The following is a 14398-nucleotide window of genomic DNA, read 5'->3' on the forward strand; positions in this document are numbered from 1 at the left end:
TTGTTTGTAATCGAGAGTTTTCTGGCTATTACTAACTGTAACCAGGGACTGAGCCTCCCCTGATGGGTTTTCAGCAGCTGAAATGCAAACTCTTGCTTTCTCTCTCTCCTTTGCTTTCTGCACCTGTGCTGGTCAGGCTTGAAAAAAAAAAATGAAAAAAATCAGTCACTGTGCGAAGTTCAGCAACAAAGTAAATCACAAATCTTTTCCACTCTGATCTGAATATTACGGAAGTCGGTCACCTTTAAATACTTTTTGTGCAATCGGAGACACACAAGGTAAAACAAGACAATGCAAGCACAATTTGGAAGTGTGAAAGGAAACTGTAATCTCTTCTTTTTTTCAAATACTTGAGGACATTAACACATTTACACCCTGATATTTTGCCACAGAACACATAAAACAGCCACAGCCCAGTAAAAAGCAGATAACAGTGGAGGTGGGAATACATACAGAGCACATTTCAAAACATTGATAATCATACAGAAGTTAATATTTCCATTTCAAACAACAACAATGATCGTGTGGTTTTGGAGAAAGCCATCACAGTACCAAGGAAACAGTTAATTTTACTTGCTACATTGCTTTGATGACAACAAGCATGATGGTAACCACATAATCTCTACTCGGCCAAGTTTCACATTTCCTTCTCTTACTAATGTACAGTACATTCTACTGAAAAAGGGATAACAAAAGGCATGGTTTGGTCAGTGAGATCATTTGCAGCTTTAAGGGTATGACAAGGTTTTCAAAAACAATGCTGGAGGGTGAACAGGCTTGGAGCAGGTCCACACTGATTCCTAACAGCGTCCATAACACATACCTGCACATACACGTAAGTGGTACAGTCACATGTACGTACATATAAAATGAACACAGTGTCACAAAAATGACTTCCCTTAAAATTATTAAATTGTCCAAATCTCCCAGAATGATTTCAATTGCTTCTGCAATTATTGATCGAGGAAGAATATAAAAGATGTATTTCTAAGTGTTGATATAGAAACTATTGATTCTTACTCTTTGATCAGAGAGTTGTCATCAATCAGTAATTTGGTGTTGCTCACACCATACATTACTGTAATTATTCACTGCAATACACATAAAGTATTTTTATTTCAGATATCAAGGTTACTTCTATTTACAGCACACAAGCCACATTACACATTCAAAGTAGCTACAGTTAAAGAAGGTAACACCAGCGAGGTATGATTTTGTACAACTCAAGCGATTTCACAAAGTGACAGATTCATATCTCTAACTTGTATTAGTGCATTAATTATACAATTATTTTTCCTTTTTTTTACAAGTTATGTTATGTTGTTGAAATTTCAAAAATCCCTCGGTGCCTTGAAAATGTGTTTGCCTGCTGCCTTGATTCATATTTTTGCAGGTTTCACCCTGCTAATGAAATATTACACAAACAAACACACTGATCCAGTGGAGCGTACACACAACCTGGAGGATTCACCCAAGTCACCGTGTGCGTGAGTGCACATATCTTCCTGTGTTCTCCCCCTTCTAGTCTGTAATTAGCATGATTGGATGGTGAGAGATGGACAGAACCACAGGAAGATATGACGCTGATGAGACCATACACCCTGCTGGGTAGCCTGCCTGGCGCCTCTCCATAATAAACAACAACCTTTAGACTGCAGTGTGAGTTGGAGAGAGAGACAACCTACCGCAGGCTCATTTAGGCAGCACTCCTGAACAAAGTTGATCAATCATTCTCTAAAGGCCCAGAATCCTCACCTGCATAATTCGACTTGGTCAAATGATAGAATTGTATTCAATTGTGTTTGGCTTTTTAAACACAACAAATAAACGCCACTACAATCGACAAAATTACAGTATATCAAATTGGGCTGAATGCGCCCCTAACATTTTATTTGGGTGTGTTGGAATTCAAATTTAAAATTGTACTGATCAAATTTGATTGTTGATTCCCTACTTAGAACAGTGATCAGAAACATTTATAATTTTCACTTATGAGTCCTTGGAAATGGAACATGGTGTATTGAATTGATTCTTTTTCTGACAATAGGCAGGATCACACAAAGAGTGAGTGTCAATGATGCTCAATTTAGAGCCGAGAAGACACTTGGTCCCACCATCTGCAAAGGATCAACAAGCAAACAATTCTCATATTTAACAGCTCATTTAAATGCAACAACACAAGCAGTCAGGGACACTCCAAGGCCCAGCTCCAGCTGTGTCCAAACGCTCCGAAAAGGAGGCATCAAGAGCCAGGTTGGATTCAGAGTCTAATCAGATAATTCTAATTAGAACAACCCTTCCTTCTTCATGGAATTGTCTGTTGGTGACAAGGCTTGCTTGCCAATCCAGTCATGCGAATGATACCTAAATATTGTCCCTCGGCTTGGTGGACTTCTAGATTGAATAAATTCAATCTAGATTGAATAAATTACTGGCTACAGTCTTGCTTAAACAGGAAAGTTCAAGGGGCACAAAAACACTTCATCCAGTGTGTGAGGACTGTAATTACTCTGTTTGTACCTTTTCTATTTTGATAGCAATTCTTGTCCAACATGCACAAAGAGTGGCTGTATTAAACACGAGCTACATGGTAAAGCAGGAGGAAAATGCAGATTGCTCTTTCAGATACTGTATATCCGCTTAGAAAGAAAAAATTGGGGATAGTCACCGTTTGGGAGAAATTTCTGGAGCAAAATAATATGCACTGGAACACAAGTAAACTCATTTTCTTTTAACTTCTAATGTGAGTCCAACTCTTCAATTTTACACAACTTACTGTTCTTTAACAAGGCAATGGCAATCCTGTGTTTAGAGAGCATGATCATCAGAGCGGCAGGAAGAGTCACAGAAAGGCATAGAGGTAGATGCCATTGGAAATGTATTAGTCCAGTCATTCACAAATCACTTCACAAATGATTCGTCAAAAATCCATTGTAAATTTTGCTGCTCAGCTCCTTTTTAAAGTTGGATTGAAACATTGAACATCTATGTCATGCACATTCCAACTGTTTCAAGAATGTCAAGCGTTGGGGCCTCTCTGTAAAGGATGTTAGGTCGTATATTTAATCCTCAAATTTCACCCAAAAGATTTCTTATACGTGATTTATGTACTGGAAGAAAGGTTACCGTATTTTCCGGACTATAAGGCGCACCGGACTATAAGGCGCACCTTCAATGAATGGCCCATTTTAAAACTTCGTCCTTATATAAGGCACACCGGACTATAAGGCGCACCATTAATGCATCATGTCAGATTTTTAATCCAAATCAAATTATTCTCCATTTTATCTTTTTTATTTCAACTTCAGACGCGACAAATTACTCTATAGTCACAAAATAATGATCCATAGTCTTTTTGATTCATGATTCATAGTCTTCAGCGGGCCACTTATGATTGATTTCATGACACAATGCTTTGGGCCAGTTTAAATTTGGGAATTTGGTCCATGTATAAGGCGCACCGGACTATAAGGCGCACTGTCGGCTATTGAGAACATTTTAGGTTTTAAGCCGCGCCTTATAGTCCAGAAAATACGGTAACTTTGGCTTAAGGTTAAGTAGGCGGGTCTTAATGCACACTCACACCAGGCAATCAACAAAGTGTTTGGTCACGCTTGACAACTTAAATCCATCCAACTTGTATAGCCATCGCCACCTTGCATAATGGACACAACAATAGAGCACAAAACCAAAGCCCAAGTAAGCTTGCATATGTTCAGTCGAGCACATATAGATTTGTACTAGTTGATGGAAATAGCATCTATGGGGTATAAGGTAAAAGTCAAGCTTAGTGTTACTATATTTTTATCTCAGGGTGAGCATTAACTATCATGAAACCATTTTCAAAGAGGCTCAAATTGAAAAAAATCCATATTTCAAATTACAATATGTAACACATTCCAGAGGTTCCATATCCACCCATGACCGGTGGTAACACAACATATACGGAAGCATGTAAAAAACCCCAGTAACTTTTAAAAAAGAAATTCGCAAGCATAAAATTGTATGCTATAATAAACAAAAAAGCCAAATCTACTTTCAAGTGACCCATATTCAATAACACTGTTTTGATTGTACAATGTGCATCGTGCACTTGGGTAGACATCCAACGTCACCTTGGGCTACGTTCACACTGCAGGACATGAAGCCAACTTTTGATTTTTTTTTAAATACAATATTATTATGCAGTTGTTCAAGTTACAAAAACAAATGCGACTTCTTATGCAAAACAAATATGTCCGCGAAATGACGACATTAATGGACAAACAAAACACGTCATATAGTGCAGTATTTATGGAAGTAAATATGGCCTTGACTTCCCTTCTCTGTTTACATGCTTTGTACCCCACCAGGAATTCCTTTGAGGATTTGAGGAGATTGACAGAGGTGCGAGGCAGGAGGAGCGACAAATACTTTAGTGAATGAGACAAATCATTATTCCATCTCCCTAGGACCTCACTTTATTGTTGCGCCTAACACATGAATTGTCACAGTGGCTCTATTATAATTATCTTCACAAATGTCCACTTTATACTTTTAAGTGGGATTAAATGGATTTTGATTAGTCCTCCACACCTTCAAGCGGATATTTGGCTTTTGATGATGTGTAGGTTGGATGAGCGTCACCTAAGTGTGTATTGGATACAAATGCAATTTATACCCACATATGGATTCGAAAAAAGAAAACTTAATACTACTGTTCAGATTGCATGAAAAATAAAATCTGAATTGACCTGGTGTGTGATCGTAACCTTTCAGTGCAGTCACACATTTGGAACGCGCATTGTGTAATAGACAGCATGTCGTCAAAGTGATCTTTCAGGACAGATGGACACTCTACCGGTACAACTTACAACTGACTTATCCAATTCTATTAGCGGAGAGTTGCAGAAACAATTGTGGGCAGCAGAGCTCATTAATTGTTCTACTCCATCCATCCATCCATTTTCTGAACCGCTTAGTCCCCACGGGGGTCGCGGGCGTGCTGGAGCCTATCCCAGCCGTCATCGGGCAGTAGGCGTGGGACACCCTGAACTGGTTGCCAGCCAATCGCAGGGCACACAGAGACGGACAACCAATCGCACTCACACTCACACCTAGGGACAATTTGGAGTCTTCAATCGGCCTAACAAGCATGTTTTTGGAATGTGGGAGGAAACCGGAGTGCCCGGAGAAAACCCACGCGGGCCCGGGGAGAACATGCAAACTCCACACAGGGAGGGCAGGAGGTGGAATCGAACCCGCACCCTCCTAACTGTGAGGCGGACGTGCTAACCAGTGCGCCACCGAGCCGAATTTAGTGTTCTACTCACTTAAACTTAATGTCTTCGCCAGAAACTAAGAGCAAAGAAAATGTTTTGACCATGTAAACACCATCATCAATACACTTGATACATTATAGTGTACTGGAAAGCAGAGTATGCAGGAACCTTCCAGTTGAAAGATGCTGCCATTAGGTAACACAACAAAGAGTCATGCTGATTCGCATCTGCTGCTCAGTTTCACATCAGATGACGTTGGAATTTTAAATAGCAGCTGAGAATAGATCACGAGATGAACTCGAGGGAGCCGCGGGGTTAATGAATCTGATGCATTTCAACAGGTGATAGCTGTGTGTGTGTATGTATTTTTTGGGAAGGTGGGTGTGCAAACATACGAACAAGCAACAAGTCACAAAACCAAACACGTTGCCTGTTCAGCATTGGTGGATGTGTGCGTAAACCCAGCACTAATCCAATCAGTGGACGTTCACAAATCCTTCTTTGTACAAATCAGCTCGGCTTAACGCTGAAAAAATAAGATTTTATCAATGTTTCAGTTCCACTTATGGCAATTAATTAGCATGATGAATTTGCAAGACAAATTTATATAGATTGCCATTTCACACAATGGCTACTTTCTTTTCTGTAGTGCATGTGTGAAGCCTATAGGATCCTAAATGATCTCGGTGGGCGTCTGCAGCACACATTATCGAACTGTCTTTTTCCTGGACTCCAGCAGAGCGAGCTGCCTCTCTGTTTCCCTTGTCCTTTCACAATCATGCTAAGCAGCGTGGCGCATCACTCTACATTAGAGCCTCAACTAGAGAAGGACGCATGTGCAAATTTTCACAATAACATGTTTACACAGCGAGGCCAATATCATCATACACTAGATGACACAGAAAAGTGTTCAAAGCAAATACACTAGGACAGCAAAAATCAATAGATTGCACTTTAAGTCTACAACCTTAAGTCATTTCTGCACTTGTCTAATACCCCAAGGATAAAATGATTTTGAACAGGTTGACAACATTGGTGCAGCCACATTTGATTTTGTTTTTCTTTGTAAACAAACAGAAATAAAAACTCAAATAAGTGTTCAATATGTTAAAAAAAAAAAAATTCTTAAATTCTTGATTATTTTTAATTTTGGTTTTGAACCCAATTTTTCTTGATATTATAATTCAACCATTAAACTCTTAAAATCTGAGAGGTATGAGGCAGCTAAAATACATACACCCAACATGCTGAAACACTGTGTATAAAAGTGATGTAGGGTACTTAGATGTGTGTTTGACAGAGGTTGGAGTGTAAATAAAACATTTAAATCTGCTTTCTGTGTGAAATGAAGCTTGCCCCTATAACTACCGTATTTTCTGCACTATAAGGCGCACCTAAAAACCTCAAATTTTTTTCAAAAGCCGACAGTGCGCCTTATAATCCGGTGCGCCTTATATATGGACCAATATTGAGCCACTACGGCAGGCGTGTCCAAATATATGGATTTATATATGGACAGGTTCTAGAGCATTCTCTATTCGGGCTCCAGAGCTTTGGAATGCCCTACCAATGGATATTAGAACTACTATCTCAGTAGAAACATTTAAGACACGTTTAAAGACACATTTCTATGAGATGGCCTTTAACTAACTTGGAGTGGCCAGTTTGGCCGGAGTTTGTGTTGTTCTCTCTGCCCACCCCCTCCCTGGCTGGGGAGGGGGTTAGGTGGCGCAAAAGCTGATAGCGGCTAGCTGGATTCTCGGGGACCAATTCAAGATGAAGAAACTGCAGCTCAACCTCCTTGAAGACACTGCCAGGACAATCGAGGGCACCTCCGACATCCATTTTTTCATTGATTTTCATATTATGTATTACTTGTGCCCTCTCTGCATCCATTACAACCTGGTGATCCTGAAAGGGGGATCCTTCCATCTGTGGTCCCTTCTCAAGGTTTCTCATTTTCCCCTGGCAGTTTTTTTTTTAGTTTTTCCTTGCCCTTTTGGGAGCTTATGATCAGGGGTTACTTTGAGAATAATTGTCAATTTTTGGCTATGTGAAGCCCTTTGAGACTCTTTGTGATTTAGGGCTATACAAATAAACTTGACTTGACTTGACTTGACAAAGTTTTAAAATGGGCCATTCATTGAAGGTGCGACTTATAATCCGGTGCGCCTTATAGTGCGGAAAATACGGTAGTCTGAAATGCACAATTCAAAACAGAAACGCTTGCTTTGTGTTTGTCGATTCTGTTCAAGGCACATTCACAGCCTGGGAGCCTGTCGATGATGAAAGCAGCTGTTCCAAGTCAGTGTTTAGCCTGGTAAAACATGAGTCATAACTATCCATCAAGTAATTGGCAGAACATTCAGCAGCAACAGGTGAAAGTCCCTTGACCACAAGACAAGCGCTCATTTTTTACATGTTCCCAAAATCCTGCTTGGAAAGATATTACCTGTCTTCCACCTGTGATTGACAAGTTCAAAAGGAAAAAAAAAGCACTTTTCAAAAGAATCCAAGTTCATCCAGTTGGCTGCTTAACAGACAACAATGTGGATTAGCAGCGTGGTGTTCTCATGTTTGAACTCAATGTCAAAATAGACTGGTGGGATTGAGAACGTGTGAACCCTCCATGCAAAATGACAGAGCTGGTGTGACAAGCAGAAGCCGTGAAAAAAAAAAAAAAAAAAAAAATCGAGGCATCACATATGCTTCAGTTTACAGCAGTCATGTGTTCATCATTCCTTTTTAACACTAAACTAAACGGTAACGGCAAGTAGCACAAGTCTCACATAAGAAAGTGTTGAGTGAACAAATATTCTTAGATTCTCATTCAGGCTAAAAGGTTTTCGCAGGCCTTGACTCACATTCTTTCCTGGCTATCTGACAAAAAGTTGCTTGTGTTTAACATCTGCTCTTGGAGGTTGCTACATGAGAAGAAATTAGATGCTGTGGTTTTGGAGACGCTCTGGGAAGAACCATTTGATGTAAGGTCCAGCGAACAGCTTTGTGGTCCTGCCCCGATGACGGTTTCATCAGGCCCATGACCAAGCGTGACTTTGGCCTTAGAGCGCTCCATTTCATCGCCCACCTGGACTACAGTTGACACAGTGGTCTCTATTCGGCTTGCCTTGCAAATGCTCGTCTGAGTTTGAAAGTAGCGAGTCGACTTGAGTTCCAGGCCTTCGTAGGAGCTTTGAGGGACACAGGGGCAGCAGCGGAAAGCTTGTTTGAAACCTGCACGGAACCTGTAGGGGAAGTATAGACAACTTAATTTGCTTATCCACACATACACATCGCCACAAAAGTAACAGAAGGTAAACATTCTTGTTAATGGCTTTTGTTTTTACTTCCGGTTTCATTTTTCTTCTACATCCCTTGCAAACTCAGTCATTTAGCTCTCTGGTGATTGCATGACAATTAGTAAAATTATTTTATTTTAACATTTTCAAGCAACTACAGAATAGACACATCACTGATACAAATGTCAGATTTTATCTGAGAAGGAAACATTTGATGTCACGAGGAAAACATGTAATATAATGAGAAGATAAGTGAATGAAGAGAAAAATAAATGTTAATTTGATTTGATTTGTTTATTTTGGTATGGACATAGTCACACTTTATCACAATGTATGAACTGACCAAGCAAAGAACTTGCTAAAATGGGAAAACTTGCTTATCGTGTCTCCGTCCAGATTTCAACCAAGGATTTTGTTTACGTGACACATTACTACTATTTATTATTTCTTCCACATAAACCGAGAGCGACAGTTCAATTTACATACAATCAACAAAAGGGGAATATAAAATTTTGGTATGCTCATCTTTGTATCTGAATACTTCAGATGGAAGATAAGGGAGAAAACCATATCATTTGTTTTTAAGGATCTGACCTGGCAGAGACGAAAGGCAATCATTGTTTTAGGAAGGATGATTAAATCTCAGTTTGCATCAGTGCTCTCATATATTTTCAGATTATTGCATAGTGAAAACATCCAAATGTGAAATGTAAATTTTCAAACAGCACGGATACAGTTAACAGGTAGAAGAAAGACAGCATTTAGAGGGTAGATTGAATCTAACATGCACCATCTGTCTTCTTTTGTCAAACAAAATCCATGTGACAGGCATGCTGATTTTTTGTCATGGTGTGAGATTAAATCACTGAGTGCGAGCAGTTGAGCACGTTGTACTTTTTAGCCTAATTGGGTTTAGTCTGCTCTAAATCTTTTCTGTTGCCTGTAAATTGATAGATAATTCATTCATTCATCCATCTTCCTCCCCACTTATCTTCTCTAGGGTTGTGGAGCCTATTCCAAGCAGTTTTTGGGAGCAGGGCACATATAGACAAACAACCACCAGGGACGGGGAGAACAAGTAAACTCCATACAGGAATCGAACCCTGCACCTCTGAACTGTGAGGCGGACGTGCTAACCAGTACACAGATCTTCTGCGTGTATGCTTCATTTGCATGCTCTTACTCCTGTCAGCTGCTTAAGTGTCTGATGGCTGTATTGAAATGGATAGAACCGTGACTAGTCCAATCAGTGGGTAAGAGGGGTCTTTGATGTGGGAGACAGCTCTCCCGTGAGGTGGTAGATGCTTTCCAGAAAATGTAATGGAATCTTACTGATTTTCCCAGCTTTTCACCACACTGCATCTACATTACATAGCGGTCGTTCTGGTGATTCACACAGAGATGCTTCTTCGTGAGATGGATGGTGAATGTTTAAAATCGTGGGGGAACAGTGCTTTGGCAAAAGGAGAGGGGGAAAATGGACATCAACTTGTTGGCAGATGCTTTTCGTGCTCCTGGACAAGTTCCTTCTTGGAAAGGCCAAACAAGGCCTTGCAGACAGGCCTTGTTGTCTTGCAGGGGTTGACATTCCTCAATGCTTTGTGTTCCTTGGTGGACTTTTGGAGGGTGATCTGGTTTTGTTGGCCTCTTTTCTGTGCTCCAGGTGGAGGTCTTGAAGCAGATATGAAATTCATCTGGCAGGATGTCTGTGGTGGTGATGATGATGGTGGTCTTGTAGTTTGCAATGTGTTGCAGACGTTCCCATGGAGTCGCCAGCGGAGTCGATGCTGTCCAGTTTTTCTCTGTACTACATATCTTAGCTGATGTAAAGGATTTCCTCAGTTTGTAGTTAGCAGCACTGCACTCTGTCTCATTACCTGATTTAAATGCAAGAAACCATAAATCGAGCATGATACTTTATCCACTGCTTCTGGTTGGGGAACCTCACATGGTGTACTATGTAGGGGCACAATGATATTGACACAAATGCTGATGTGCCCAGTCACATAGCCAGCATAATGGTATGCAGACAACTATCCTCCAGGGTAGCTGCATCTTTAAACACATTCCAGTCTTTCGCAGCAAAACAGTCCTGCAGGGTTCTTTCAATCTTAATACAGTCCAATGCTTGACCTGCTTAGTGATAGTAACAAGGTTTATTTCTCATGATAGACCATTATTGGTATTTTGGCACATATCAATCCCCAGATCTTTTTTATCATCGGAGGGCGACTAAGCAATTATTTTGCCTCCGATGGCCACCCATAGCATTATCTGATTAGTTTTGTGCAGTAGAGTGACAGTAAGCAGGAAAGAGTACATATGGCTGCATTGGTGCTCTACCCACAAACTTATATAGTATGAAGGACTAACAATGCCGCTTACTCAGGAGAAGTCAAACTATCAGCCGCAATCTTAAATTGCCATGTGCTCAGCCCACCTAACTTGAATTGAATTCTCCACGGCATGGTCACATACATTTTTCTCTATGTGCATACCATTAAACCAACAAATCCGGCAAAAGCGCTACATGGACATTTAATTGGTAAAAATACAATTTCAAAATTACTTTAATAAGGTACGTATATTGCCGAGTGCTACTTAAAGATTCATTCCTTGTACATTTTGCTAGTGTTTTAAATCAAAGCTGTCCACAATATTTTCCAAGATTGAAACAACCTTGAACATGTTGCTAATTGGAGAATCTGCTTAGCAAAAATATGCTCAGTTGTGTAAACAAAGTCAAGTTTGGGAGTTTGCTTTATAAGCTTGATACCATTCTTTTTTCTTTTAGTGCAAGTGAATATTGGCTCCAAATATCGGTTATCGGCCTCCTTGGCTAACAATATTCTGAATTGGACCTCAAAAAACATTTCGGTCTACCTTTGATTAAAATAGTCATAATTCATGTCTGGATGAGTCGTCTGCACTGATGCCATTGAAAAAAAAACCCCACTGCAGTAAATTAAACTAGCTGTAGAAACTTTTGGGACAACCTTGAAGCACTATAAAGCCTCTTTTCTATTGCACCGGTTCTACCATGAAACAGCCTGGCTCCGCCCTGTGTGGCTGCAATTCTTTCAAGGCTGGACAGTCACAGTTGAATCGTTCGTCATAACCTTTTGCAACCTGGTTAGGAGGCCTGAACTTTGCTGTCATCTGATTGGCCGGCAGATGTAGGCTTTTATTTAAGCGATGCAGCCAAAAATTCCCCTGCACACGCCCATTTCCTTGATTTACGCCAAGAAGATAGCCTGCTGCCACAGGAACACTACCACCAGTTACACTGGTATGCGTACCTAATGCATACTTGTCTGCACCATTCGAATCAATTAAGAATAATAAATATATATATTTTTTAGCGACTCAATTAAACATAATTATAGGGAGGTATTCTGTTCATGTTAGTGCGCATCGAACAGAATGATCTTTATTGGTCATTTGTGTTTAAAAACAGAAGAAATTTGTCTCCAGGATCCAGGTTTGAGCCACATTAATATTACAGAAACAATGTCATTATTACGGTAGCAAGTCAAGTCAAGTCAAGTCAAGTCAAGTCAAGTCAAGTTTATTTGTATAGCCCTAAATCACAAACAGTCTCAAAGGGCTTCACATAGCCAAAATTGACAATTATTCTCAAAGCATCCCCTGATCTTAAGCTCCCAAAAGGGCAAGGAAAAACTCAAAAAAAACCTATACCCTATCACGTCAGCGCAATCAGCACCCTGGACAGTTCTGTCTCGCTGCTCCTACCCCTCCTGACCTGTGACGCACTTTGCTCTCAGCCACACCCCGTAAGAAATCAGCTCATCAACACACCGACTCATTAACGCTGCTATTTAAACCCTGCACTCCAATCACTCCTGGTTGGTTCGTCTGGCTTGCTACCTGTCGGTTTGGTACCTGTTCTGATTTCCTTTGCCAACCTAGCTTGCCCGTTTACCCGACCATCCCTGAACGTGGCCCGGCCCCACACTCTGCCTGTCTCTGACCACGTCTCCGCTCTACGTCTTGTCTGCCGGTTTGCTCGCTGTTTTGTTCTCTGCCAGACCTAATCTGCTGCTCTTTCCAGTCTCCCTCTTCCCTTTTCCTTAAATAAAGAAGGTCGTGTTGCGCTGTCTCATCCGTGACAGAGGATTTTGCCTGGCAGCGATGATAGTTGATGCTACTATTTCAGGAACTGTAGAATCAAATCCTTCAACTTGAACTGTTCTAATAGGTAAGAAAACATCAAAAGATGGTATATGATTTGAGTTCACATGCTTACCTGTCGTTTAGGCAGCAGTAGATGATTGGGTTGTACATGGTGGAACTCATGGCCAGCCACATGACGGCCAAATAGACCTGCTGGATAAACGTTTCCTCAAACATATCGGGAAAAAATTGGTGCAGCAGGAAGTAGACATGATAGGGCAGCCAGCAGATAGCAAACGTACACACCACTACAATCATCATCTTCACCACCTGCAACACAGATGAGGGCTCCAATGTTTCTCCACACCAAAATTCACCTAAAAATTCAATTACTTTTTCACACAGGACCAAGTAGCTTTGAACAGTATTTTTTTCTTTAGCAAATGTATCATTTCAAAACTATGTTGTGTCTGATACTTACATTTGTTTGATAATCTCAATCATTAATATGGAAAAAAATATGGAAAAAAGTAAGAGAGAAAAGGCCAGATACTTTTTCAGAGTCTGGGCGAGTTTGTGGACAAGAATTGTGGAAAGTTTGTGGCAGTTGTACGTTGTATTTTGTATTTTGCTTCCACACAAATAAATCTTATTTGACATTACTGACACAAATGCACATGCGCATCACACATACTTAGAGGCCTAGTGCAAATATATTCTATACTGCCTTCAAATTCTCATAATCAAATAAGTACAATCAGTTCCGATGTGTACATTCATTAAATTTGTAAGGTCTATGGCGATCACAGAGCTACAGGAAGACAACCAAATGTCAACTTTTATAAATGAGCTATTCACAGCAGGACAGACTTCATCAATTATTCATGAACAATGGGATTAGAAATGAATAGTATATTGTACGATTTGATGTACTTTTCTACGCATTGCATAAAGCGAAGTCACTTGAACAATGAAGCTGCCTGACTTGGCTCGACCAAGGTCCGTCTGTATAGTTTATTGTTGTTCAAAGGCATGACATGAAATCAAGTCATATCTCTGTTCGAATCTTTATTAGGAACCTGTCAAATAAAATAAAATAAATTGCTGTGGGTGGCTCAGGGGGAGCGTACCTTGCGTTTAGCAGTCAGCTGCTCCTTGTAGCGATCAGAAGAGTCTCCTGGGATTTCACTGGCCCAGAGGGTCAGTCCCACTACTAGATAAGCACAGCCCATCACCAACAAAGGAAGGAAGTAGATCAGGATGGCCACACACACATAATACCTATGGAAAACAAGCAAGCTTCATTAATCAAGGAGCCTTTGAATATCCGTTCATCATCACTGCAGCCCACTACTGAGACAACCTTAACCCTGACATCAAACACTACAATTGTTCGAATCAGCATATTAGCCAGCAGTTTTAAGAGGAGGTTGTCAGAAGGGTGAATTATTAAGATTGGCCTTCAGTGATAAGTAAAATGGGCATCGGAAAAAACATTTGGTCACAATGGACATGGTCGAAGGATACATGTGGGGCTGGAGAAGCTCATCACATCACCGAATCCTAATAGCACCTCTCGTCTGAACTGGAAGTACTCTGCTAACTGATAATGTTGTGTACAAAGAAATGTTTTTATTGAGTGACAATGTTCAGAATTTTTTTCTTGTTCACTTGTTCAGAACTGTCTTCATAACATTGCAAAAA

General features: G+C 40.4%; 1 protein-coding gene across 1 annotated transcript in view; it reads right to left on the bottom strand.

Annotated features, from left to right (window-relative positions):
* Positions 1 to 303: 303 nt before the first annotated feature.
* The window catches only part of tacr1a (tachykinin receptor 1a), a 40201-nt gene continuing 26106 nt past the window's right edge, over positions 304 to 14398 (bottom strand). Inside the window, exons 3-5 of the mRNA XM_088376190.1 lie at positions 13825 to 13975; positions 12828 to 13024; positions 304 to 8506 (exon numbers count right to left, since the gene is read on the bottom strand). Of these exons, the coding sequence (XP_088232316.1) occupies positions 8122 to 8506; positions 12828 to 13024; positions 13825 to 13975 (733 nt within the window). The 3' untranslated portion in view covers positions 304 to 8121. The remainder of the gene's footprint in view (positions 8507 to 12827; positions 13025 to 13824; positions 13976 to 14398) is intronic.

This window comes from Syngnathus floridae, chromosome 5 (assembly GCF_059516105.1).
Source record: "Syngnathus floridae isolate MCC-2025c chromosome 5, RoL_Sflo_1.0, whole genome shotgun sequence".
NCBI lineage: Eukaryota > Metazoa > Chordata > Actinopteri > Syngnathiformes > Syngnathidae > Syngnathus > Syngnathus floridae.